The sequence below is a fragment of the Callorhinus ursinus genome, unplaced genomic scaffold (assembly GCF_003265705.2).
Source record: "Callorhinus ursinus isolate GAN/ISIS: 27379988/994484 unplaced genomic scaffold, GSC_fseal_2.0 scaffold21, whole genome shotgun sequence".
NCBI lineage: Eukaryota > Metazoa > Chordata > Mammalia > Carnivora > Otariidae > Callorhinus > Callorhinus ursinus.
This window is the reverse complement of record NW_027397083.1, coordinates 27,163,080-27,190,192: the sequence shown is the minus strand read 5'-3', so window position 1 is coordinate 27,190,192 and position 27,113 is coordinate 27,163,080. Positions and strand designations below refer to the sequence as shown.

Below are 27,113 nucleotides of genomic sequence, written 5' to 3'. Positions count from 1 at the left end.
GGGTACATAGTGAAGCACTCCACATAGTGAAGGCTCCACAGTGTCCCCGCCTCCCAGCTTCCCGTCCTCAGTCACTTGCTTCCAGATAGTTGCCAGAACTCCTGCCATCACAGCAGCATTCCGGGTAGCACAAAGGGGTGAGGAAAGAGGTGGAAATAGATACCCTCCTTCTCTTTAAAAAAGGAGAAACCCCAGAAATCCCACATTACACTTGTTTTTTCACATCATTGGTCAGAAACTAAATCATGTGATTATCCTCTCTTAGCTGCACTGCCCCTTGATGCTATGTGCTGGGTGAATGGCTGCCTTTAAAGAAAACCATGGCTTTGTTAATAAGGAGTATGGGAGAATGGGTGTTGGGGTAGGTGCAGACTTGCCAGCACACAGCACGCACTTGAACTTTTTCTTTGCATATTATAAGCACAATTTTAAAACTGGACTAATTTATAAAAATGATGGGAGGTCTATTTTACAAATCATATAAATCTCTAGCGTAACTCCTGAGCGGCCTTCTGGAGTTTTATGAGGACAATGCAGAGAAATCACCGAGAGAACCAGGAGGCGTTGTCGGCCAAGTTCAAGAAGGATATGGCTATAAGATCCACTGTGCTTTGGCACAGGTGGTATTACTAAGGGGGGGAGCTAGTCCAACTAGGACTTCAGATTTTTAATAGCGGCTGACATCTGTAAAAATGTCAATTTAAGCAGATCTTTATCTTGCATCCATGACTGTATTTTGCTGTTGCGGTGGTCTTTTGAGAGTGTATGCAGCGAAAGGAAGGGCTCCTCCCTTCTGCTCAGCTTTATACATGGCAGGACATAGAAGCAGGAAATGTGTGTGTAGTTTGAGTTCCTCTCCTTTGCTTAGAATGGAGTTAGCATCTCCCAGGTAATGTCCTGCCTTTTTGGCTTCCAGCACAAATGATGTATGTTGGTGCTAATGTCACATCTTTCTCCTGACTACTTTCCCCTGGGGAGGTGATGTGGCGCTGGGCAGGGGAGACCCCCCCCCTCCCCTGGGCCAGCCTCCTTCAGTGACCTTGGATCTTCTCCCCTTCGGCCTCCCAGGTCTGGAAGGATGCTGCCACTCAGATTTTCTTCTCTTTGTCTGCCGCATGGGGAGGCCTGATCACTCTCTCTTCCTACAACAAATTCCACAACAACTGCTACAGGTATGTGGAGGCACTTGATACCCCAGAGGCAGCTGGTGAGTGGGAATAAGAGCTGGGGACAGATCCATGGACACCTAAGGCCACATCCTCACACTTACCCTGAAGTAGAGCCAGAGGGCTGCGTCTGGCAGAGGGAAAGCCACCCGCTAGGGCCTAGCTGCTGGCTTCTGGTGGCCTGGACCCCAGCTTGCAGTGCCGTCTCTGACACATGGGCTCAGGGGCTCTTTATGGGATGGAGTTGAGCCTCTCCAGGGGTTGCTATGCTGCTAGGTGTGTCCTGGGATAGTCATTTGTGAGCTGTGGGTATGATTGGATGGTAGTCCCAGATGAAGTATGGTCACTGTCACTTGACAAATATTTTTCCAGGGACCTCTATAAGAAAGGCAGCAAGGTACAGGGGAAAGAAAACTGTTGATGGATATGTTAACTAATGGAAATGTTAGTAGATGTGGTGGGGCCCCTCTCACAATGTATATGTGTATCGAATCATCAGGCTGTACACTTAAAATATATTACAGTTTGCCTTCGTTGTTATACTTCAGTAAAGCTGAAAAAACAATGCAAAATTTGAGGCCCCTTCCAGATCTGTTAATCAGAATGTCTGGAGGTGGGATGGGCCGGGGAATCTACGTATCCAGATGGTATCCTCAGGAGATCCTGATACATGGTGACAGTGAGACCATTTGGATGGTATGATATTAGACCAGGGGCTCTGCAACCCCAAAGATCTCCACCTGGGAGAACCTGACAGCTCCTGGAGGAGGTGACATCTGAAAGTTAAATACATCTAGGCAAGCAGTAAGAAAATAAGGTCCGTTCTCCTGGTGAGCGGATTTAAAATAGGAAGGGAGGGAGGGAGAGAAGGAAGGAAGGGAGGAAGGAAGGAAGGAAGGAAGGAAGGAAGGCAGGCAGGCAGGCAGGTCAGAGTCAGATGGACCTGGATTTGAATTATGACTTCACCATTTACTAAAACTCGAGACATGGGCGAGATGCTTCACTTCTCTGAGCCTCTTTCCTCTCATCTGTAAAATGCCAATAATAGTTTGTGGAGAGGTAAGAGCTGATGTATGCAAAGTTCGCACAGCAGAATTTCACACGTCATAAGTACTCAATAAATGGCAGCTGCCATTATTATTATTATTATTATTATTATTATCATTTTCTAATAATGTATGAGCTATTTTGTGCACCAAGAGGAACAGAAGATAGTTAGGCTGTGACCTGAGCTGGCTGGGATGGCTCCAGAGAGGTGAGGTCTCCGCGGGGCCACATCCCAGCTCGTGCAGCGGAGGTGGGAGTGTGCGACACGTGGTGGGGACAGCCAGCAGGGGGCGTGAGTGGGAAAGTGCTGGGGATGGGGGGTTGGGAGCAGGTCCGGGGACCAGAGCAAGAGTGCACGCACGAGGCTGGAAGGAATCGGGCCGAGCTCGGCTGAGGCCAGGTTGGAGAGAGCGTGTGTCTGAGCTTGCAAGGGCTGCTGTAATAAAACACCACGGAGCGTGGGACCTGAACAACAGACACTCAGTTTCTCACAGTTCTGGAGACTGAAGTCCGAGGTTGAGGTATTGGCGGGGTTGATTTCTTCCCAGGCTTCTCTCTTTGGCTTGTATAGCCATCTCCTCCCTGCGTCTTCACATGGGCTTCCCTCTGGGTGTGTATCTGTGTCCTCATCTCTTCTTGTAAGGACACCAGTCGTGTTGGATGAGGTCCCACCCTGAGGACGTCCTTTTAACTTACTTCCCTGTGTAAGACGCCTTCTCCAAACACAGTCACATTCTGAGGAACTGGGGGTTAGAACGTCAACATAGGATTTGGGGGGCACACAATCCAGTCCCTAACAGCTGGAATGCCAGCTAAGGTGTGTGAACTTCTTTGGTCACAGCTGCTCATTAATTTATGACCTGGGAACTGGTCTGAATGCAGTCCAGCGGGGTCGCATTGCTCTGGACTTCGGTAGAAAGGAGGCTCTGTGGTGTGGCAGAGGGAACACGGAGCAGGGCAGGGAGTCTGGATTCAAATCCTGACCCACCATGAATGAGCCCATTTCCTCCTCCTGTGCCTCGGTTTCCTCATCCGTAAGCTAAGGGGCCAGACAAGGTGGGTGGTTTACTGAGCGTTCGTTCTGTGCCAGGCTCTGTGCACAACAACCTGGGAGAAAGGTGGGGTCAGTGCCACCACTTAAAATCACGGTGGGAAGAAGTGACTTGCTCAAGGTCATACCACCAACAGGTGGGAGGATCGGGATTTGAATGGTCTCTGAGGCTCCATCTGGCTTGACCTCTCTTCCCAGTCTAGGGTGGCCGGACAGGCCGACTGGGAAACCACAGCCATATTACCAGTAGGGGGCCCCAGGGTGAAGGCGGAGGGCTGGTCTCCCCTGCCTCACCCCGGGGGCTTTTGGGGACTCCAAATCCAGGCTGTCCTCAAACCTTGGTGGCCTTTCATGGTCCCACCGCGTTCTCTTCTCTCATATATGGTTCCCGCCCTGAAGTCCTTGAAAGGCTCCAACCCCTCCATTTCTGCTCAGATGGGCAGTCCTGCTCTGCCACTTTAATGAGAGGGGCCCTGGTTCTAGAGCGCACAGGGCTAGAGCTCTGACCCAGAGGCCCGGCAACAGGGAGGTCCCGAGAAACGTTTTTGAGCCCTTTGGTGCTTAGAAAATCGACCCAAGGGGGTCTTCGGTCAGGACAGTGAAAACATGTTTAGAAATGGACATGTACGCACACGCCCGTGTGCATATGAACACACAGGCACACATTTATGAGTCTTTTCCCTTGTCCCTTCCGACTTGCAAAGCACGCCTAATGGCAAACTCTTGTCTCCTCCACCCAGGGACACGCTCATTGTAACCTGCACCAACAGTGCCACGAGCATCTTTGCCGGCTTTGTCATCTTCTCGGTTATTGGCTTCATGGCCAATGAACGCAAGGTCAACATTGAGAACGTGGCAGACCAAGGTACGGTCACCTCCTGAGCTCCTGACCTATGCTATCCTGGGAAGTTGGCCTTCTGGAATAGGAGGGATGGTGGGACAACCCAGGGTCCCTTTGTGGGGAGACTCCGACAAGCTTGAGTAGGAAGCTCAGGTGGGGTTGGAGCTGGCCAGTGCCTAACCAGAGGGATTGCTATCAAAGTCCCATTCCTGCTTCCCTCTCCTCTCCTTTGTTCTCCCTTTCTTCTCTTAAGTCAGCTCCACCCCGAATAAGTAAGCCCTATGCCTTTTGCACCTCTGGGGGACAGATAGAGGATTCTTTAGGATTCTTTAGAGCTGGTGTAGGCACAGCCTGCTGCAGGATGCATTCCTTGCAGAGAGCTCTGGACACACCCAGTTCTAATGCTGAACAGGAACACTGACTCCAGAGCAGCCTTTTCCTGACAAGCGTTTTCTGTTGGTTAGGTCACACGTGCTTTCAGGGCCTTCCGCTTAGTTAGCAAAGCAGACCTGCAATTTTTTTCCCCCCAGTGGGTGGAAAGGTTGGATGATGGTGGTGGGAGGGAAGTACAGTAAAGTTTACTTTCTGTCCAGGTGATTCCTGTGTTAATGGCTAACATTTGTATGGTGCTTCCGAGTTTACAGAGAGCTTTCATTTTTTATCTCACTTCGTCTGTATTTCTAGCACACCATTTTGTAGGTGGTGTTTAATATTTTTATTTAACTCTTTCTTATTTCCACCCAGCCTTACTCCACGAAGGGTTTGTGTGTTTACTGTGTTTCTGGGCTGAACGGATTTCACTGTGGCTGTCGCCTGTTATTATGATCATGCTCTAATAAGGTGTTTATGGGATGCCTAGGTGTCGGGACCGGGCCAGGGACGTGTGGGAATGTGGCAGTCCGCCGTGTGTCCCTGTGAGCAGCTTCTCTGGGCCTTTACCTTCGTTTGAGGAGCTCACTGCCGTTCTCAGAAAACGGCTCGGATGCCAGCCCAGGAGGGAGCGAAGTCCTAGGAATGTCACCTTCTTGGTGGGCTGCCGGCTTTCTGCTGGCTCCCCAGGGATAATTAATTATGGCTTCAGGATTTGAAGCTGCTGCTGATGCGCAGCGGGCCTCAAGGAGTTAAGAACTGGCATATTGCAGGGGGGTAATTACCTCTCCCTGGAAAGAGTGTTAAACCCCCAGGGATGTTTGGTTCTGCAGCACTGCATTAAATTGGAGTTTTGGAGTGAATGCCCCTCCCTGGCTGAGAATGCTCAACTCCCTGGGGAGCAGGGGTGAGGGGCGGGGAGGGGAGAGAAGGCCTTGTCTTCAGGGGTGCCTGTGCCACCCCAGCTGTCCTCATTTCCTCCCAGCAGAGTCGCGGGAGCAGGGAGGTCCTGCCCCCCTTTCCAGCAGATCTGAGGTGTTTGTGATTTTTGTGACATTACGGCCGAGCTCACTGTGAGCCAGTGGCCGTGTTGCCGGGGTTATGAGTCCTGAGATGTGGGGCCACTTTAGTTCACTCTTCTGAGCTCCTTCCTGCCCCAGGAAGGGGAGTTGGGGGCACATGTCTCTAAGACCCAAATAGGATTTCCTTTTTCCTATACAAAGGAAGACTAAGACAATTGCCTAGGTGCCTTTCTGAAACGTCCCCTTTCCGGATTTTATTCACTTCCTCTAATTTAAATGGGGAAAAGAACACTTCCTACAGGTTCTAACCCCTTGTTAGGTTAGCGTGTGGCAGTTTGTCATCATCACCAGCACAGGGACGGGGGGCCTCGTTCCCCTCAGGGGGATGGGGACTGGCTCATAAGGCCTCCTGTCAGGCTCCGTGGGGCAGCTATCCCTGTTCATCTGAGTTTACACACATTCTTACACGTGAGTTGCAGGACGTCTGGTTTTCTCAGGGACGATGGAGGCTCTGCAGAATCTGGGACGGGGATTTGGGGTGGACCTGTGGTCCATGCCAGCCCCGTTCCCTCCTGGCTGGGCAAAACGGGCGTGCGGACAGTCGGCACATGTTTGCTGACCCAACGTCAGTAACTGTGTTTTGGTCTTTAGTCCAAAATAGGTTCTCTTTAATGACCTAACACTATTCTATCTTGTTTGCCACCCCCTTTTGAGGGAGGCGTTTTTGTCAACGTCATTTCTCCAAATCTCAGCTGGTTTTGGGGGGACGAGGGTAGGATTGGTGATGACACCAGGCTGTCCTCTACTTCTGCAATGAACATAGGGAAGGGGGCACGTTCTTCTCAGTCATCGACTCCAGAGAAGCACCTTTCTGGGAAACCAAACTTTTTTTTTTTTTTTTAAGATTTTATTTATTTATTTGTCAGAGAGAATGAGAGAGAGCATGGGCAGGGGGAACAGCAAGCAGAGGGAGAAGCAGGCTCTCTGCTGAGCAGGGAGCCCGATGCGGGACTCAATCTCAAGACTCTAGGATCATGACCTGCGCTGAAGGCGGACACTTAATCGACTGAGCCACCCAGATGCCCCTGGGAAGTCAACTTTTAGGGTCATTTGCCAGTCACCTTGCTTACTGCCTGTGGAGCTGAGACTCACCATCCGAATCCAACCAGAAGCTCTACGGGCAGCAGAAATGCTCATCCACCCTCAGAAAGCCTGGGTCGGACCACGGGAGATGAACACAAATGTGCACATTGGATTTAGAGTTCCCAGGTCTAGGTTCCTAGCAGTTCAGAGACACTGCTGATCAAAATGAACACTCTCAAACAGGGACTGACCATCCATCCAATGTCTATCACCTGAATGCCAGTTCTTCCTTCTAAAAGCATGGGGGTTCGGCCGTGTGGTCTCTGAGAACCCTCCCATGTGAAACAGGCTAACAGCAGAGAGGCTCCCCCAGTGTGCTGGGGTTGTGATGTCCTGCATTGACAAGAGACCTGGTTGTGTCTTGAGCGGTTCTCTAGGAGAAGGGGCGGCAGAAACTTCCTGTCCTATCCAAGTGGCTGGCATGCAGCACCTCTTTGATCCCCTCTCATGGGAAGAGTAGGAATGATTTCTGTTTTCTGAGTTCTCACCAGGTCCGGGCATTGTTCGGAGCCCTTTATTTGTATCAATACATTTACTTCTCACAGAATTAAATGTAATGATGTTTATCCAGAGAGAACAAGTCCCATGGCTGGAAGAGGCGGAGCTCTTCTACAGGGGAATGGAGCCTGCCTTCCAGCCACTGGGCTATACTTATAGTGCTTCCCAGTGGGAGAGGAGAGGAACAGCCTCAGCCTCTATGGGACATAGGGGAAACCTCTGCTGGGAATCAGTCAATCCATTTTTCCAGTAAAAACTAAACTAAACTAAACTAAACTAACTGTACAAAATAATATAAAAATGTCTTTTTAAAAATCTGCTCCCCAGTGGTCTTAGATAAACTGAGTTTGCTGAAAATGATGCCTTCCCCTGGGTACCTTAGGAAGGCAGATGTAATTGAAATAGGCCGGGTGTTTTGAAATCATTTCCTGCCCCCTGAAAAAGCAGTAAAGCCCAAAGGGCCAAATCCTGTTAAAGCAATCAGCGAGGTCCTCCAGTAGTGGCCATTTCAAGACCTTCTTGTCCGCTTTATGGGCCCAGCTGTCGCCAGAGCATTGAGCTGGATCCCTCAGTGTTCTGCATTTGAGACCTGTTTCGAACTGTCGTTTAATACAGACTAATGGTTCACATAGGGAGCCTTCAGGGGCTGGCTATACCGTGTGTTCAATAAATGCATAAAGCGGGGCTATCTTAGGCATTCAAGGCTTTATATTTTAAATACCCCAAGGCCCTTGGCAGCATTAAGAACTAACAACCTGATAAATTCCGGTTTAAAAAAGTGCTGTTACGCTTGAGTTATAAAAACTCCAGGTGTGGCAATGTCTGGTTTCCAGGTGTGCGCTGGTTGCAGATTAGCTGACGTTTGCTTGTCACTGCCCATTATCATTTAGTTTTCTCTTTACAAGGAAACGTGTAACTGCTGGGTCCCTAGCCATTGTGGGTCACAGTAGTCTTCCCAGTGAGGCTGTGAGGCAGGTCGGAACGGCTGGCAGGCTTTGTGAGGGCAGAGAAATGCAGCTCAGACATCCCCTGCCAAGACTACATGCGGTGGAAAACCCTGAATCAGAACTGCTGATGTCCGAGTTCATTGTCCACTCATAATAAAAGTGAATATTCTGTGAGTGCTCATGACAGGTCCCCGTGCTCTGCCTGTGCTCTCTCATTTGTTCCTCATAACCACCATGTGGGGGACTATTGCTATTCCCATTTTACAGATGGGCAAAATCGAGGCTTATAGACATGAAATAACTTATCTAGGGTTGCCTAGCCGGTAAGTCATGGAGTCTGAATTTGGACCTGGATCTGTCTGACCATTAGAGCCCAAACTCTCTTCCCCTTTATGCTGTGTTTTGCAGCCCCCTCTCCCTAACTGATCACCCGTGGATTGATGTAGCCCCATCTTTACCAAGCCTTTGTGGGGAAAGATAATAAAAGTGGCAGATGGATTCATGATTTATGCAAAAGGCTTCTCCTGAAGGAGCGAATGTGGAGGAAATGACGTCATTCCGGGCACGGTCTAACCTGTAGAGCTGGGTTTCTCGACCTCAGCACTCTTGACCTTTGGGTTGGATGATGCTTTGTTGTGGGGACTGTCCTGTGCATTGCATCCCTGGCCTCTGCCCACTAGATGTCAGTAATCTCCCCCCCCACCCCAGTAGTGAGAGTCAAAAATGTCTCTGTGTATTGCCCAGTGTCCCCTGGGGGGGGGGGGGCTAAACTCACCGTTGGATGAGAATTACTGTTCTACAGGGTAATTCTTATATGCTCCCCCAGCTCATCAACACAAAGGTGTTTTTTTTTTTTTTTTTTTTTTGTGTGGTATATGTGTGGGACACAGCCTGATTTAGGACTCAGTCGGCTTTGGCACTATTTTTAGCCTCCCTTCTGAGTTCCCTGAGGTATGGACCTGTTGCTCCTGGTCCTTCCCTTCAAGGAACTTGAGGTTTAATTGGGAAAATGGAAGGAGATGAGGGAAAATAACAACCAGTGGAAGCAGCATATAATACGTCTGTGGAGAGGCCCCCGTGGGCTTCCAGGAAGAGAGGGCCTGGAGCTGGGCCCGTTTGCAATCATCTGTCTTGTTCCTTTCAGGGCCAGGCATTGCATTTGTGGTTTACCCAGAAGCCTTAACGAGGCTGCCCCTCTCTCCGTTCTGGGCCATCATCTTTTTCCTGATGCTCCTTACTCTTGGACTTGACACTATGGTGAGCCCTTTCCCTTCCCCCTTGGACGCCTGCCTGAGGCTCCTCCTGATGACCCCCTCTCCTGAGCCCTGCATCCAGCCCATGGCAGGGGTGGGCTTGGTGGTCCCCGCATGTTTCCCTGGGCGATATAGGATGGTCAGGTCCCTGTCTGGGGCTCAGGATAGCTCTGTGTTTGTGGGTGACTCATGGATGGTGCAAAGGAACATCCTCCTTCCCTCCCTCCTTTTGGCATGCCTGTGCCCCTCGGGCTGTGGTGTCATTTTGCCAGTGCAAATTCTGTGGGGCTGGACCAGGGAGAATAATATGAAGTCGATTTTAGGGAGATTGCTGTGGGGCTGAGCCTGCCACAAATCTTACTGATAGGCGCTCAGAGTTTAGTGGTTGGGTGCAAAGAGGGTTTTTCCTCAAGCAGAAGATCAAATTCAAGGTAAACTGGAGGAAAGGAATTTACATCTCATGAATACAAAGTGAAACTTCAAATATTGTGATGGATGAGTGTGAGTGCAGTCTCTGGGGGCTAGAAGGCAGTTTCTCAAGTTCACATCATGTCGGAGGTGGGGCATTGGACTTAGGGGTTGGACTCCTGAACCTAATACACATACTGCTTTCCCTACTGGGAAACACAAGGGACTTTGGGAAGCTTTTGGGTTGGGCGGTTTGTCTGAGCTGCTCCTTTCCTGGCCCCATTCCAGTTTGCCACCATTGAGACCATTGTGACCTCCGTCTCAGACGAGTTCCCCAAGTACCTGCGCACGCACAAGCCGGTCTTCACTCTGGGCTGTTGTATTTGTTTTTTCATCATGGGCTTTCCGATGATCACTCAGGTAAGCAGCCCGCTGGCCATCGGCTTGGGGACAGGGCACGCGGGGGGCCTGATGGCTGATCTGTCCTTTTACCCTTAGCTCTCAGACTCATAACAGTAGCCAATCAGTGCCATGTCTGTGTAGACAGCACCAGGTCATTAGGGATTCTGCCTGCAGATGGAAACATGTCACCTTGGCTACTACTGTTACTTGTAGCATCTTCATAATTGAGATGTAGGTTTCTTGAGCCAACAAGGCAGGTGTGTCCTACTTTAGGAAAATAGAATACATGAAAATCCAAATTTACTGACCAGAGAAGTTCCCAGTTGGTTACTCGTATACATGGGAGCAATGGGATTCCTTCTAGTCCTGAGGGTTTTGGTAAATTGAGTGTTAGCTCACTCAGCATATATATCGCTTTTGCTCTCTGTGACCCTGAGCAAGTCAACACCTTTGGGCCTTAGTTTCTTCATCTGTGAAATGATGAATTGGAATAAGAGGGTTTCTAAGCCTCATCTATTGTAGAGAGATGTAAACAGTGAGCTAAAGATGCAGGGGGATGTGTGAGGAATGCCCAGCGACACCTAAAGGTCCTATGAAGGTCAGTCAAATGCAGATTTATAGGTAGAAATGATATCTATTGCTTAAGGCAAAAATGAAGCCATCTGCCTGTTTTTACTTATACATCTTCAGATGTTGACCTTTGCCTTTTACGAGTGAGATGTTAGATCACTTTTCTGTGCTTGTTCTATTGACTGGCTGAGTCTTTTGAGGGTCTGCTTTGCTCACATGGCAAGGCCTCCAGCCTGCGTTCCAGACCAGGTTTAAGTTACCCCTGTGGAGGGGAGGGGAGATCCTTTGACACCTTGCTTGCACCTGACTCTCCCCGGTATGGGAGGATTGGCTGTTCCCAGTGGGAAGGGCCTGCATTCCAGGCCCACTGATGTCATTCCTCTTTCCCACCAGGGCGGAATTTACATGTTTCAGCTTGTGGACACGTATGCCGCGTCCTATGCCCTCGTCATCATTGCCATTTTTGAGCTTGTGGGGATCTCCTACGTGTACGGTAAGGGGACCGCCGCGCCGGCTGCTGGGGAGAGTTGGGTGGCATAAGGCATCCACGGCGAGCAGGTTTTCCAGATTTACTAAGATAATGAAAGGGTAATCAAGCAGCGATTTAGGAGACATAAGAGAGTTATACCTTTATTTCCAAACTTGCCTCTGGACCGTGGTCTGGATTTATCTGAGAAGCATAAGGTGGCTGATGGTGAGTTCAGAAACTCCTAGGACTGGGCCTTTGGGTACGGTCTGGCATGTGAACAGTTAAGATCTAGGGATGGGGCCAGATGAGGGAGGAGGAAGGCTGCTTTCCTGGTTTTGCTAATGGCAGTCCCCGCCTGTGTAGCTTGAGTGAGGAGGAGTAGCTTCGAGGCTGGTCCCCAGACACTGTAATGAGAAAAGATACCACCAGGCTCACAGATTCTTAGGAAACTTTATTAACCTCATGGAAGTCTGTGATGCAGGAGCACCATCCCAGCTTCTCCCGGGATAAACTTCCAGTTTCCTTACAGTTTAGTCTGCCCTATTATCGCCATAGCACCCCACAGTTAGTGGGGCAATTACCAGGAACAGTAGGAAGGTAAGTCAGCAGATGCCATCTTTCCGTGTGGGGGTGCTTGAGCTTGGTGGGGCCTCACTGGGTGATCTCCCGGACCCCGTGTGCACACGGCCAGTCCCACAAGCATGCCCTGCTGAGTTCAAGGCGCTAACGACTTCTTTGTGCCTGGAAGTCTCAGAACCATCCCCAGACTAAGGCCTTCCTAAGATAGTTAGGGTCTCCATAGCAAACCCCAGGAAGCTGAAAAATGCCAGGTTGGACAATCTGTTTGTATTGTAAAACCAAAAAGAGATCGCAGCACGCTCTAAGCTAAGGAGAAATACAGGCTATCCCTTGGAATATAGGGTATGCATAGAGGCCGAATGCGCAGAAGAGGGGCCCAGCCAGAGGGCTCTATGGAGCTCCCCTTTTTGAGCTGGGGGCCCAGCAAAGCCCACTGGACTGCCAGGTATCCGTGGTGGGAACATCTTGCTTTTAATGTAAAGTTTCTTTTGGAAACGTAGCCCCTCGTGGGGTCACCTGATGGTCCGTTGGCAGAGTCAGGACGGCATTTCATTTGCAGCCCTGGTCCAAGTGCGGCTCTAGCTGCCTTGACCTTCTCTGCTTGCTCTCTGTGTCCTCGCTGCTCACTGCCGCAAAAAGCACACCTGCGCAACTCTTCTTTAAAACAGGGCTACCCAGTGTGGATTACAAGCATCATTAAAATAGAAACCTTTCAAATTTTTTTGTTTTTAGAAGTGAAATTGCACCCCCCGAGCCCCCTTATAAATCTGGTAGTAGATTTCTTGGTTCTGAAGGACAAAATAAATCCCGAGTGCTTTAGTCCCTGGGCTGAGCTAATTCTCCTGGGACCGTCCAGGAAGCTGCCCGGACTCCCAGAGAACTGGTGTCTGGGCTGCCTCCAGAACCAGGCCGACTCTATGCTGAGCTCAGGATGAGCGCAGGAAGAGGGTGTGAACCTCTGATTTGGACCTGGATAGAATTTGTAGAAGTGAATCTTAGAAGACATATTTGAAATAGACTAATATAATTGCTGGAGAGGAAAGGAAAATCCTGCACTTGCGTATGATTTATACTCCAGAGGGTGGTGCATTCTTTCCTGAGAGGGTGAGGCCTACCCCAAGGCAAGGTTAGTGTCAGGCCATTGAACACTGGCTGGTGAAGAATGAGATACTACCCCGTCTACCTCTCCTTGAGGGTGCAGGGTCCCCCAGCGGCATCTGCTAGCGCTCAGTAAGCATGAGGAATGACAGACTTCAGTCCATTAACAACACACACACGGGTGAATGTGTGTGAGCAAATGAACAGGTACGTATTAGGTGCTCACGCTCTGCCCTGCGCACTCCTAGGAAAGTGGGGAGGTACATTCAGGCACCTTGCTAGCCAGCTACTAGGAAGAGCGAAGCCACGGCAGGCTTAACATTGAGAGGAATGTCAGGACGCCACTGTGCATCCCCGGTTAGCAGTGTTTAGCTGCCCAGAGATAAAGGTGGGCCAGAGCAGCTGGAGAACCTCAAGAAGGTAGCATCTCAGAGATAAAAGGATATATAAGAAAATAAAGACCGAGACGTAGGGAGCGCTGAGTTTATTGCTGACCGAGGTGAGGAAAATCTGAGCCAGCACACAGGGTTTTGACTCTGAGAGATGGCGCCTTCATGTTAACGATAAGTGAATACTGTGTGAGGTACACACGAGACCAGAGACCTAATTTGTGGGACCTAGTGCAAAGTGAAAATGCGGAGCCCCTCGTGAATTTCAAGATGGCAGGGAAAGACCACTCCTCCGGGGGCAGCACCCCAGGGCTCGGTAGGAGGGCAGAGTTCACGCGCCCGGAGGGCTGCCTTGGCCACACGAGGGCACCCCCCTGAAGACCACATTCAGACCAAGGGCAAGGGTGTGGCTTATAGACAAAGAAGCCGCAAAGCTGCGTGGGTGAACGTGATTGGCTGGTTGAAGCAGGTTTTTGATTTCTCAGTTGAGGATTGGTTGGTTGTGAAGAGCTTGTTCTGGGCCAATTTCTGAGCCCCAGGTCTGTTTGTTGCATCTACAATAGTAGCCATGAACTTACCTTTGTTTTTTCCTGCTGTTTTTCTGCTAATTCGGTGATAAGCAATTGCTCAGATCCCTTTTGGAGCCTAGCTTACCCTCCAGGCTCAAGGTCGTGCAGCAGGCAAGTCGCCGCTCACACGTCCCAGGCTCCATGAACAATTCTTTTATCGAGAGTTGGGCCTTGAAGGTGAGAGGGATTGGAAAGGACAGAACAGGCGGAGGAAACCACATAAACAAAGGCCTCAGAGGAAGGTAGCCAGCGACTCGGTGAGGGCCTCAGCTGGGGACTTGGGTGAGTCAGGCCACGGGAGGGCTGTGGCTGGACAGGTGTTGGAGCCGGTAGAGGCTGGAAGGCCTGGAGAGCCCGGCTGGGGAATGAGCAGGAGGCGGGAGGATGCCTGGTGGCTCGCAGCTGGTGCCCCCGGGCTGTATCTGCAGGGCCGGCCCACAGGGGACAGAGCAGTCAGGGGACCTGGAGCCAGTTGGAGGCAGAGGCCCACTCTCTGGAGCCCTCACGCGAGGCCCTGAGAGGGAGATGATTTTCCAGACACTGAGCTGGCCCTGGGACCCCAGCCTCCCCCCTCAGTCACAGCACCTCCTCTCAGCAGCAAACCCTGCCTCTTGCTGGAACTGAGTACCCATCATCCAGCCCTACCTCCCGCTCTGGGTCTGGCTCCTTGGCCCGTCTGGGGAAGCCTGAGCACCTTTACTGCCATCTCCCTCCTCCTATAGGAGGCCATCTGTATGTCGTCCTCGGGTCTGACCCTGAGCCCCATCACATCATTTTCCCGGTCAAGCTGCATGCTGTCATCTCTTGGGGGTGATCTACTGCAGAGGAATAAAACAGGATTGAAAATGATAACAGAAACTTCTAGAATCTTTGTTTAAACAACTGAGGCCTGCCCTCAGGGTCTTGTGTGCATTTTTCAGGGCCTCAGCTTTGACTTCTATTCCTTTGAGTCTTTTTCCTCACTTATGCTCAGAGAGTAGTATCCAGAGACCACTCGTTTGAAGGCCTTTGATAACACTAAAGACCATGCACAAATCACACATCCAAAGATAGGTCAGCGGGTCAAGGCATGCAGTTCTTGCCTGTGAATACAAGGAAGCAACTTGGACCCTGTTTGTGTCACAGATTGATCTCTTCAGTCCCCCCCAATACACCAGCAAAAACTCAGAAAGAGAATACCTTTCTTAAGGTCACACAGGGAATGAGAGACAGAGCAGGCTTCAGCTTTTTGATCCTAACTCCCCGCCCAGCGTTCTTTCCACGGCACCACATTTGTGGTTGACCCTGATCAGGGTTTCTTTAGGTAGAACAGGAAGCTGGGCTGCCTCCTGAGAAATTGAGAGCATGATGATTTTGGACTGGATTCTAGAGCAGCTGCTTTTGGTGAACATCCCACACTGTTTCCGGTGATGCTCTACAGCTGACCTCAGGCTTGGCTGTCCCCCATCATGGCTGTTGTCAGCCGCCCGGTGACTCATGGTCATGGGCGGCAGCTGACTGGCTAGGTCTGGGCTTGGCATGGAGCAGAAGAAAATGCAGGAACTACGGGCCACAGAAGGTCTCAGGATCCATTATTTTGGTGACGGGTATAGAGCGGACTTTTGAGGGTAAACTTTAATATTGCTGTCTAACACTGTATATACAGGAAGGAACACATAACTGAGTGTATCGTTGAATGAATTTTTACCTCCAGGTAACCAGCATCCAGATGAAGATACAAAATATTATCGGGGCTGTTCTTTTTTTTTTAAAAGGGACTGAGACGAACAATTTTTCCCTGAAGGAATACCAGTCTCTGCTTTCTACCCCGGCAAGAGATTGCTTTTTCATGTTCCATTATTCTTCCTGACTGCCATGCAGGAGAGAGCAGGTATTGAGGGAGCCAGGCTGGAGGAAAAGTCTGGGCTGAGGCGGGCACAGCGGCGCGCCGGCCAAGGGAAGGCAGCTGGTACAGGTGGTGCCCAGGGAGGGGATGGCAAAGGGTAAGAGATGGCAAGCAAGGATGGGGAGGGGAGCTCCCAGACATGGAATCCCCCTGCTCCTCAAGGAGCTAAGGGCAGAGGACCCAGAAACCCCAGGGGGCTGGGAGAGCTCAGGGACAGGAGGAGCAAGTGACCAATGTCTCAAGCAAGAAGGTCTCAGGATGTGCAGGGGATTATTCTCGTAGGAAGAGGAATAGTGGAGTGGGTGCTTTCGTTGAGGAGTGTCTCCGCCCCCCTTGACCTATAGCGTACCCACTTCTCACACAGGTGACCTGAGGATGAAGGAGTAGGGAGATTTAAGCCAAGGCAGCTGAGTCCCTGGTCAGAACTGCTGACTGTGACAGAGCTTGAACCCAGGGACCTTTCCTGTCCTGTCAGCATGGTAACCCCGCCATTGGGAGAAAGCCATGCTTCTGATGAGCTCAGGAAACAATGTGAGAAGCGATCCCATTCCCAAACCTTCCTCAGTGGCTCCTTCTTCCAAGGAGTGGCTTAAAGATCTTGGTAAACCGAGAGTGCGTGGGGATGGTGGTTATGCATGGCCATAAGAGTGACTGTCTCCTCTGCTTGATACTTTAGTTGATCAGTGACCAAGACAGCAATGCTTTGAGTCCCAGCAAAGTGGGTGATGGCCATTTGGAGTTTACCTCAGTTTTTGCCCGTTGTTATCACCTCACACAGAGTGAAGACACATCGGCTCATGGGGGAGTATCCTTGGGAGGATGTGGACCAAAACCGACGTGCAGTGACTCTCAGTCCGAATCCCCAGGCTTTCATAATACGCTGTGCTTATCGACTGCAAACGTAATTGGTGTTGCCGGAGTGGTTGCTAAGTGCACAAGGCTGTCTCTGAAAACACCGATGAATATGCCGGCCTGTGGCAGTGCTGAGATGCCTGGGCCAGGCTGCAGCCGAGCTTTTTAGATGTCACCACGGATGACATTCTTGAACCTCACTGCAGAGAGTATTTAATATCTATTTAAATGTTCAGTTTGCCCTAATCTTCCTGGCAGTGAATCATTTGTCTGATGGTTTCTTGCATAATAGGGGTCATGTTGACACCAGGCTGGGGCCATCTCTCACCAATGGCACTTGAGTGAGGGGCCCCAGAGCCTGTCCTGCACCCTCCCTCCCTCCGCCCCCCACCCCCTGCCACTGCACCTCATGTTCCGTCTCCACTTGTCTATTTGCAGGCCTGCAAAGATTCTGTGAAGATATAGAGATGATGATTGGATTCCAGCCAAACATCTTCTGGAAAGTCTGCTGGGCGTTTGTAACTCCAACCATTTTAACTGTAAGGATTACATGCTTTGTCCTGTACATAGGACCTAGCATGTGGACGTGGTGCTTTATGTTTGAACAAAGTATATTATTCTTGTATTTCAGAAGAGGAAGCTGGGGTTTGGAGAGGTATAGTGACTCACCTAAAGGGGCTTAGCTGTGACTCAGCCACAGTCTGGAGCACTCTGATGGAACATTCCCCGATATATCAGCCTGCCTCATGTCCTGAGAGCAGATAACAATCACATTTTCCACGTGCTAGCCACAGTCCCGGCTCTGTTCAGAGAGCGTTATGTGTATCACCTCCTCTTTCCCTCACGACAGCCTGTGGAGTTGGTGTTCCAATCATCTCCGTTTTACAGATGAGGAAACTGACACCCGGAGGTTATGTGACTTGCCTAGTCCTGCACACCTAGTCATTAGCAATCACAGCCTGAGTTTGAACCCAGGCAGTTGGCTCCAGGACTCTTGCTCTTAACCACTACTCCATACAGCTGCTCTACAACTAATATAGCCTACATTAGACTTTTTTTCTTCACTTTTATTGTTTTCGAGAACTATCTTATCATCCTCAAGTGTGATGATGACATTTTGAGATCATCTGACATTCATCTTTTGAAAGATCAGAGCCCTTCATGTATCAGTAAATCTGCATAGGGACTTACATGCACATCCATCACCTCCTTTATTGTGCTGTAGGCTGCAGGCTTTGCCTTGATCCACCCTCCAAGCACAGTAATTGACGGAGACCCAGCCTTTCCTCCTCTTCCCCGGCTTGTGACGGGTGTCATCTTGGCAAGGCTTCACGAAGCTGGCTGTAGTTCTCATTGGAGCCAGCAGGTGGCACTAGAAACCAGATTAAAACCATTGTTTTACCACGCAACACCAGGTTCTCTAAGGGAAAACGAGACAGGATGGAAGTAAAATTGTAAAGAAAACATATATTTCCTTTTTTCTTTTAAACTGTCAGAAGGTGAGGTTTTTTTTTTTAAGATTTTATTTATTTATTTGACAGAGAGAGAGATAGTGAGAGCAGGAACACAAGCAGGGGGAGTGGGAGAGGGAGAAGCAGGCTTCCCACCAAGCAGGGAGCCCGATGTGGGACTTGATCCCAGGACCCTGGGACCATGACCTGAGCTGAAGGCAGACGCTTAACGACTGAGCCACCCAGGTGCCCTCAAAGGGTGAGTTTTAATCAAAACACCTCAACTGCTTTCTGAAAAGACGTAAGTTTAGACAGAATAACCATTCAGGTTTATCTCCCTCTGCACTGACATGGACATCATACTGAGGCCCACATCGGTGCTCACGTTTTAGAGGCTGTAATTTGTCTGAAAAGTCCCACGAGATTTGGGGCATGAGGGATGAAAAGAATTAAAATAGATTTTTCAGCTTCTTGAATTCAGGACTGAAATGTATATGAAGAGCTCGGATTTACCTAATTGGTGGAGGGAAAACAAAACAAAACAAAACAAAACAAAAAACGGGAGACTTTCCTGCCTGGGGCATTCTGTCTCTGCTGAGCTTTATCCCAGTTACTATTACATCTGATTTATTCTTGGGTGAAACTGAGGCCTGCCTTTCCTTCCTGTCTTGAAAGAGATTAAGATTCAGAGAATTTTATTATATTTTGCAGAAACATATGACGTAATTATAACAACCAGCACTACTATTTAGAGGCAGGCACTTTATGAGCATTGTCCCTAAAGTCTCTGGCCACTCTGGTTGGTGACTCTTACCCCCATTTTACAGTTGTGTGCACGGAGGCTCACAGAGGCTAAGGAGCTTGGCCATGGCCACAAAGCTTGTGGGAGGCAGAGCTAAGGCTTGAATCCAGAGCTGTCTAGGCCTCAGTAAATTTCTCAAAACTCAGTGCTTTCCTCTCCAAGTGGAGTTTGGCCAGTTTTTGGATTAAAAGAATTCTAATTGCTGTGAGCCGAAGGTCAGGGAAAAGAAATTCTGGGGAACATCTGTGCTTTTTGAGAAATTTTCTCAACTCTGCTGTACTTTACTTGATATCCATTATGAAGCTTATAGCAGAAACCTGTGGAGATCCCAGAAAATATCCTGAACCAGATTCCCCTTCTGTGTTTGGGAGCTAGGAACAAGTAGAAGTAGTCAATTCCATTGTCATTGTCAACTGATGTACCTCTCTCCAGGACCTTCCTTGGCTGTCATCAGCAAGAAGTCAGGGTGAGCCTGACCCAGTGGTTGAATTAGCATCACTCATGGCCAGGCGCATCTGAGGGCAGGGTTTTATCAAAGCTCATTTGGCAGAGGGAAATGTATGGCAAGAACACATTTGCTCAGATAAGTTTGATGTGATATTTGTGCAACTGGAAATGGGTACCAAAGGACCAAGCCTAACACTTGTCTTTTGCCATTTGCCCTTCTGTAAAACAGATATTTGTAGTGTGCCAGAATGAGCTAAGATTATGGGTTTAAATTACTTCAAAACCTCTGAAATAAAATTGATCATTTTATATGTGCCTTCTTGGATTTACAGAGCTATAAATATTCTCCATGCAATTATTGTATACCTAGTCAGATCACGTTACTGAATTATGCGCACACATAAGCAGATGTATTGCTATTTATATGGTAAATGAAATGGAGCAACTTACCATAATTACATTAGGCCCTACTTCCAATAGACTGGTTAATAAAGCTTATAACTCTAGGGGCAAATGTTTAAAAAAGGGGCCTAGAGTAAGGCATCTCTTTCCATAGGAGCAGCGTTTTCAACAGTTGTCTTCAGGCTCACGTTGCTTCGAATCAATACATTGAATTATTGTTGCACTGAAATAGTCACTTGCCCCAGCAGCGTGGGCTTTGCAGCAGTAATGTAGATACGCCTTACATTTGTAAAGTGCTTCACGCTTTCCTAAAACACTTCCATACATCATCTTTCCTGACATAATTCCCTCCAATCATTTTTGGGCAGTTATTTTACTGCCTAAGAGAACGAGACTTGTGGGGGGGGGATGCAGGACACAGGTCATCATTATTAGGTACGTTATTCTGGGCTGATGCTGCCATAGGCAGGATGAACACAGGCAGGGACACCGTTTTCTCAGGGCAATGCTGCTCCCCAAAGGTTTGGCAAGAACAGTTAGAAGCCCTGTTCCGTCTCTTCTGGTGCCTCTCTTTCTAGCACGCGTGTTCCCTTGCTCCTTTCCAGCTACATGCACCGTGTCTTCAGAGGGTTCTCCTAGCCCTTGCGGTGAGAGTGTGCAGTGATAAGAGATGATGGGTGGAAAATAAATCATGACCTTTCTTAGAATTGAGGGGGGGGGGACTTTTGAGTAAATACCTGTTCCTAGAAAACCCCTGTGTTGTGTATAGAGTGTGAAATATATCCATTTAAAGCGGAGAAGTCTGACACATGAGGGTCACTCCGCTAGTTAGCAGCAGAGCCAACATTGGCCTGCTGGTCGTCACACTCTTGGCTCACCATTTTGTGACAAGGCCTGTTCACATTGAGTCGGTGGTGAGTGGGCTGTGCACCCCTCCTGTGTCCCATGGTTTGTTACAGGACTCAGCTTCTGGCTAGGTCACCACTTTGCAGACCACTCATATGTCACCCTGCCGGCTTTAGAGGCAGTACTTGGGGGTGGGCCATGCCCTGTTCAAGGAGAAGGCAAAGTCGATTCAACTCATGAAGAAAGTTAAACTACATAAACATAAAGGATTTCTTTCTTATAACAAAAGCTTGATTATCTGCTATGGGAAGTACAGACGGTCCCTTCAAAACCTCCATCGCCACCCATCAGTCACCTCGATGTGTATCCTTTATACTGTTTCCTCAGCCTGGGCGCGCGTGTTTGCACACCCACACGCCTTGCTCAGTTCCAGGGGATGGCAAATGCAGGGTCAGCCGTGTATCATCTTCATCTCTCTGAAATTCAGTTTCTTCATTTGGGAAATGGATCATGAATAATACCTCTCTTTCGGGGTTGGTATGGGTGTAAAATGAGGTCAGAGACAGGAAAACACCAAACTCACGTCAGGGGCTCAATACAGAGCTGTTAGGAATGAATACTTCACATCACCAGCCTAACACATGCGTTTCTCTTTTCTTCTTAGTTTATCCTTTGCTTCAGCTTTTACCAGTGGGAGCCGATGACCTATGGCTCTTACCGCTACCCTAACTGGTCCATGGTGCTTGGATGGCTAATGCTTGCCTGTTCCGTTATCTGGATCCCAATTATGTTTGTGATAAAAATGCATCTGGCTCCTGGCAGATTTATTGAGGTAATTCCATCAGCTCCTTTCTCCTGCCATCCCCTCCCCAGGGAGAAGCTCTGAGAGCTCTGTGCATGAAAAAACAACAGATTTGGTGAACTTCTCAAGGGAGACTTGGTGATTAAGGGATCACAGTTGCCACCGTTTCTATTAAACCCATTTTTATTATTCCTCTAATGGAGAGGCTCAGCCAATCCGCAGGCCAAGCTGTTATTATGCTATTTCTCAGTGCAGCGGTGACAGCTCTGGGGAACAAGCCATTGGAGTCTCCCCCCGCTCCCTCACCCACAGTTTAAACCCAGTGTTTGCTTTTTAACTACATCTCAGATTCTCCCTTTCCTGATCTTCCTCTCTGTCCAAGTCTTCCTGCAAACATCTATTACCATTAAACTTTAAATCACTACCCCTCCCTGTTGTACTGGTATTAGGGATGGCTGAGGGGCCCAAGCTGATGAACACGTCACGGTCCCCACGCAATGTAACCAAAGGTCCGGGTCATGGCTGGTATGAGGTGAGACTTGTCTTTGTTAATCCCTTGCTGGACCGTTTCCTCGTTTCTAAAGCAAAAGAGTCTCCACCCTGTCTCCAGGGTAGATGGGAAGGGACTGCCCCTTGTTGAGCCACAGTGAAGTGTGGTCAGGCTCTTATGATTTATGAGAAGTCACTTGCTCAGATGTGCTAGGAATAGATCAGCACTGTGTCTGTCTTGAAAATCCAGAGGGCGGGCCTTTTGAACCAGACCAGTGTTGCTTAGGGTTGGCCCAGGGAACAGCAGCATCAGCACCCCCTGGGATCTTGTGGGGAAATGCAGATGATCAAGCTCCAGCTTGGCTCCACAGAACCAGAGTTGGGGAAATGGGACCCAGGTGTCTGTAGTTAAACCAGCCCTCCAGGTGATTCTGAGGCACACTCAAGTCTCAGAGGCGTTAGAATAGACCAAGGCCAAGAAACGCCTGCCAGTAGAGGGTAGTGAAGAACAGCTGTGCAGGCTTTGCCCTTGGCCAGTCAGCCGGAGGAAAGGAAGAGAGCATCCCACGGAGGCTCTGGAGGGAGAAGCAAAATGAGAATAAGGTGAGTGAATAAATGCGTAACACAAATGTCCACGTGGTGGGGAGGTGGCTTTTATCTTCAATGGACTAAAGATGGAAACAGAGTTGACAAAGGGAATGTAGGCATCTCCTTGCTAAAGTGGGATTCCAGTTTTCATCCTCAGGAAATTGTCTGCTATCCCCTCCAGGTAAATTCCTATGGGCCCTTTTACCCCCAGAGATGTCTCCCTTTTGCCTTGTCTCCCACTAACTGACCCAGAAATCTCATTCCCTCTGAACAAAAGCTAGTGTAGCTTCTGCTACTTTTGTCTCAGGCTGAAATTCCCTAAACTGATGAGTTGGCTCTATAAATTTATTATGGTTGATTTGGGACACAAAGGTTGCAAACTGATGATTAAGGGGAGATTAAACTAACAACTATAAGAAGCAGCTTCATTTTAATAGGTAATGAACATGTAATTGTTCCCTCCTTATGTAGTCAGAAATATGTTTTCTTATTCTAGAAAATGTTCCCATCAAATTATGTTTTCTGTAAAAAGTTCAGTTGAAGGATTAGAGGTGTTCCCATTATTTCTAGCTCGCCTGCAAGAACCCACACTGCTGAACCAAGTCAGAAGCATCTATTTTTGTCAACAGATAATTAAAATCTTTGCTCACTCTTGGCAATGTGTCTTTGGGGTTGCAGTTTCTTTCCCCGGCCATTTATATACTTTGGGGAAATATGCTAAACAAAATCTAATTATTTTGATGTACCAACCCACTGTTGAGACTACAGAACAAAAGTTATTGAGCGCATGTCCTTTTCAGACTATGTTTGGCAGTGGAGAGAGAAGCTTGAGAATTCTCTTCATTTGGAGGGAAAAAATGTATAATTAAAATCTGGGCCCTTTGTCCTCAATTAATCTTGTGCAAAGCAAACCCCAAGCAATTGTAATATTGCTTGCAGGGTGATGTAAATAATTTCAAGTGAACCAAACTCAGTGTCTTCTTTAACGTCCTTTGCCTAATGAATTGATAAGGCTGATCTTCCCAACTGCTTCTCCTGGTGGGGGACCGCTTGGCTTAAGGAGGGATTCTGAAAAAAGCGGTGGCCAGCAGTGTGCGGATAGATGGGTGGTGCGTAGGGGAGGAAGGGGCATTACTTCTGTGACCCTGTGTATCTTTGTCTTCTTTGCAGAGGCTCAAGTTGGTGTGCTCGCCACAGCCGGACTGGGGCCCATTCTTAGCTCAGCACCGTGGAGAGCGTTACAAGAACATGATTGACCCCTTGGGAACCTCTTCCCTGGGACTCAAACTGCCAGTGAAGGATTTGGAACTGGGCACCCAGTGCTAGTCTAATGGCATGGCATGGCCCAGACTTGATCCTGTTGTTCCTCTCTGCCTCCCCTCGTGTTTTCCCCAGCTTTCTTCCCATTTTCTTCTCTCTCCCCACATCTTGGTTCATGTCCATGCATGAGAGTGGTTATGCAGAAAAGTAAGACATGGCATTGCATGCTGTAGTGAAGAGCTAGACGGGCCACTTGAGGCACTCTTTGCCTGTGTCCATGGTGTCAGTTTCCAGAAGGGTTGGTCTCCTGAGCACATGAGTTACCTGGCAGGAGTGGATCAGCTAGGTGAGCGCTTTCCATTGAAGTCACAAGTAGGTGTACGAGACTTGGTCAGTATGGAGGTATCCACTGTGTGTTGTTGATGGTGGTGCCATTGAGACATATATAGGATGGCAGACTTGCAAGACTTGTATTTGGACTCAGGAGTGTTCCTGAGCAATGTAGTGATTTCATTCAGATGCAGAAAGTTGAGGAGAGTATATTTGGAGCATCAGCAGTGTTTGCAAAGTGTTTTAGAATGAGACAAGTCAGTGGATTTGGACACCACTGAGGTGGTTAAGTTCACATTTCCATTTATAATTGGGGATCTGTTTTCCTTCATTTGCACCAGTCATTTCAAGCGTGCCAAGAACTGATACTTCAGTCTCCGCACACTGTGAATCTCAGTGAAGAGTTCTCGTCCTTCACTTTTTTTTTTTTTTTAAGTAACCATATGAGTGAGTTCTCTTGGTCATTTCCTCCACCTGTGCACAAGAAGCCATCATGTAATTTGTGTCTACATATGGTCAGAGTAGAGGTCCATTCTACTTTCTATATGACATTTAGCGCCATGGTTCAGTGTCATGATTCCATGTTTCTTCTCTTCCACATGTCCTTGTGAGCTGTAGATACCTTGTCTTTTAACCTCTGGGAAAACAAGACTTACCCTGGTTCTGTCCATATATTTTACATATATAAGACACAACCTCTTACAAGACAGATACCTTCTCGATTTTTACTCTTTTTCATTCACAGTAAATGCCAGCTGTGGTCATAGAGAAATCAAAGAAATGCAGAGTTTAATAGAAAGCAACGATGATATTCACTGTGCTGGTAGTACATTTTAGGTCACTGTATTTACAGGAATTTCTGATAAATACAGCTTAGGTAAGTAGCAAGTGAGCCAATTAAGACTATATCTTTTAAGACTACATTTAGCCTATTCAATTTTAAGAGTTCCCAATTCACAATACTCATAACTGTGCTCTATTGAGAGCGAATCATATGTCTGCAGAGATTGGCGAAGCCGTGACCTTTATTACCTTCTTGTATCCTGAACATGCATATATGAAATTTTTAAGATGTGCTATGTGTTCATGTAGTGTGTATGCATAGTGGTGTTTTTCTATCCTTATAAATATCTTATGAATCACTGTAGAGATGGTGAGTTTAGAATAGTATAGTCTGGATTTTTTTCCTTACCGTAATAATATCTAAACCTAAAATTGTTTCCTTTAGGGGAGACCATTTCAATCACTTTCTCATTTGTTTGTCTTCATATTACAGGGTCTCAGGCAAAGTTTTCAGTTTAAATCTTATATATTGATGTGACATTTTCATCCTGTTCCACAGCAGTGAAACCTAACAGAAGACCTTAGTGTAACGTGTTTTTCTTTTCTTTTTTTTTTTAATGACTTCATTTATTGAAAAAAGAGGTGTCAACTCATTTTACTGAGCTCTTTTTTTTTCTAGGGCAAATATCATTGTCATTTGCCAACAATGACATGAATTTCTGGATTTCAAGAATTGCCCATGGAAACTCTAGAAAAGGAAACAAAGATGGGTTTTGAACTGTAGTTTTCATCTCTTTTGTCTGCAGTGCATGTTTGTTCTCGTTCTTTCTTGCCTCTCTCCTAAAACTAGAGCTTACTAGAATCTATCACAGAAACTAAACTGAGCTTCCCCTAGACGTAGCGTTAGGAAGCTGAGCTGTGGCCTCACGTGTCCCAGTGTCTCCCATAGTGACCATCTGCCATGAACACTGGTTTCCCCAAGAAAGCCATATTGTTGAGAAGGCCCCATCACTGTAGCAGATTCCACAGAATGGTACCAAAAAATTAGCCTCTCCAATTGATAATTGGTGGAGTGGGAGAGGTAGGGAGAATCACGTAGGTTTGGAAATTATCTACAGCTTTCCAATTTGAAGGCTGAAGAAAAGAGCCGAAATCAATTAGCATTCTCTCACGGGACTGGCGTGTGTGTCAGGACGAATGATTTTTGGCTTCCCTCTCTCGCCTCTTGGCGAAAACTGGAGTTGGATGCTGGGTGCCAACCCAATTTCTGCTAATTATTGTTGTTGTGATTAAAAGAAGGTGGTGGGGGAACCCACTGGCTGCTGCCAGGTTTGTTTTCTACAAACTGAAAGTTGACTTGTGAGGGCAGGGACCTCCTTGCTGACTACACTCTGCAGCATGTTTTGCCGGGGCGGGTAGCGGGGGGCGGGGGGGCACAGCTACCTTGGTGTTCACTGGGATTTGTCCAAGTTAAGACCCAGTAGCTGTTCCCTGACTAGCCAGAATGTTTTTCCTATTCCCTACAATTTCCAAGTTTCATGTCAAATTCGCCTAAAGGTGAAAGGTTCCAAACTTCCCTGGAAACGGTGACTTTGTAAACTCAGTTGTACTCATTTCTCGAGCCATGTTCAACTTTGAGGTTTTCCCTGGCAGAGAGGTATTTAGCGTCTGAGCTGATTCGTCATCGTGCATCCACCTCTGCTGCATCTCCCCTAGACGTGGCTGGACGTTTCCACGCTGTTTTCTTCCACAGTCAGTTGGAAGAAAAAAAAATATGAATGAATAAATAGAAAATGAACAGTGTTGTCACAAACTGCTGCTGGAATGTTCTCCTTCAAACTGAGTTAAAAAACAAGCTGCTGAGGAAGAGCTTTCATTTGTTTACTGTGCAGAATGGTGGGGTATTTTCCACGTGTGAGATTATTTCCCAACACCAACAAATGCCAGAAACCCATTCAGAGAAAAAAAAAAGCCATATGTTAAAAGCAGTAACCTTGTAATATCCTTAAAGGAGAAAAAAAATGTATATTTCTTACCTATGGGTGTTGTGGCTTCTTAGGCAAATGTTTGTCTTGCATATTAGTAACTTTTAATCTCTGTAGGGATGTGTGTTTGTCATGTACCGGTGTGTCCAGTCTGGTCTTATTTTGTTTGTTTCTTTTTCCTTTATGTTTTACCGTTGCATGAAAGCTATGGTCAATGCAAAATCTCGATGACCTCAACGTCTTTGAAATTTCCAATGTGTGTTTAATGTGTAAGAAATGTAATCAACTGGTATTTCAGTGAGCCGCACTTTAAAAAGAATTTAACACAGTGATCTTTAAATGGATAAGACTTGGGTTGTCTTTATGCTAA

The 27,113-nt window shown here is 48.0% G+C and overlaps 1 protein-coding gene across 1 annotated transcript in view; it reads left to right on the top strand.

Moving 5' to 3' along the window:
* SLC6A5 (solute carrier family 6 member 5) overlaps window positions 1-23,711 on the top strand; it is a 49,965-nt gene extending 26,254 nt beyond the window's left edge. The window contains exons 9-16 of the mRNA XM_073904851.1: window positions 1,069-1,172; window positions 4,005-4,129; window positions 9,229-9,341; window positions 10,034-10,165; window positions 11,111-11,210; window positions 16,997-17,097; window positions 21,171-21,338; window positions 23,556-23,711. Coding sequence (XP_073760952.1) covers window positions 1,069-1,172; window positions 4,005-4,129; window positions 9,229-9,341; window positions 10,034-10,165; window positions 11,111-11,210; window positions 16,997-17,097; window positions 21,171-21,338; window positions 23,556-23,711 — 999 coding nt within the window. The remainder of the gene's footprint in view (window positions 1-1,068; window positions 1,173-4,004; window positions 4,130-9,228; window positions 9,342-10,033; window positions 10,166-11,110; window positions 11,211-16,996; window positions 17,098-21,170; window positions 21,339-23,555) is intronic.
* The last annotated feature ends 3,402 nt before the right edge of the window (window positions 23,712-27,113 follow it).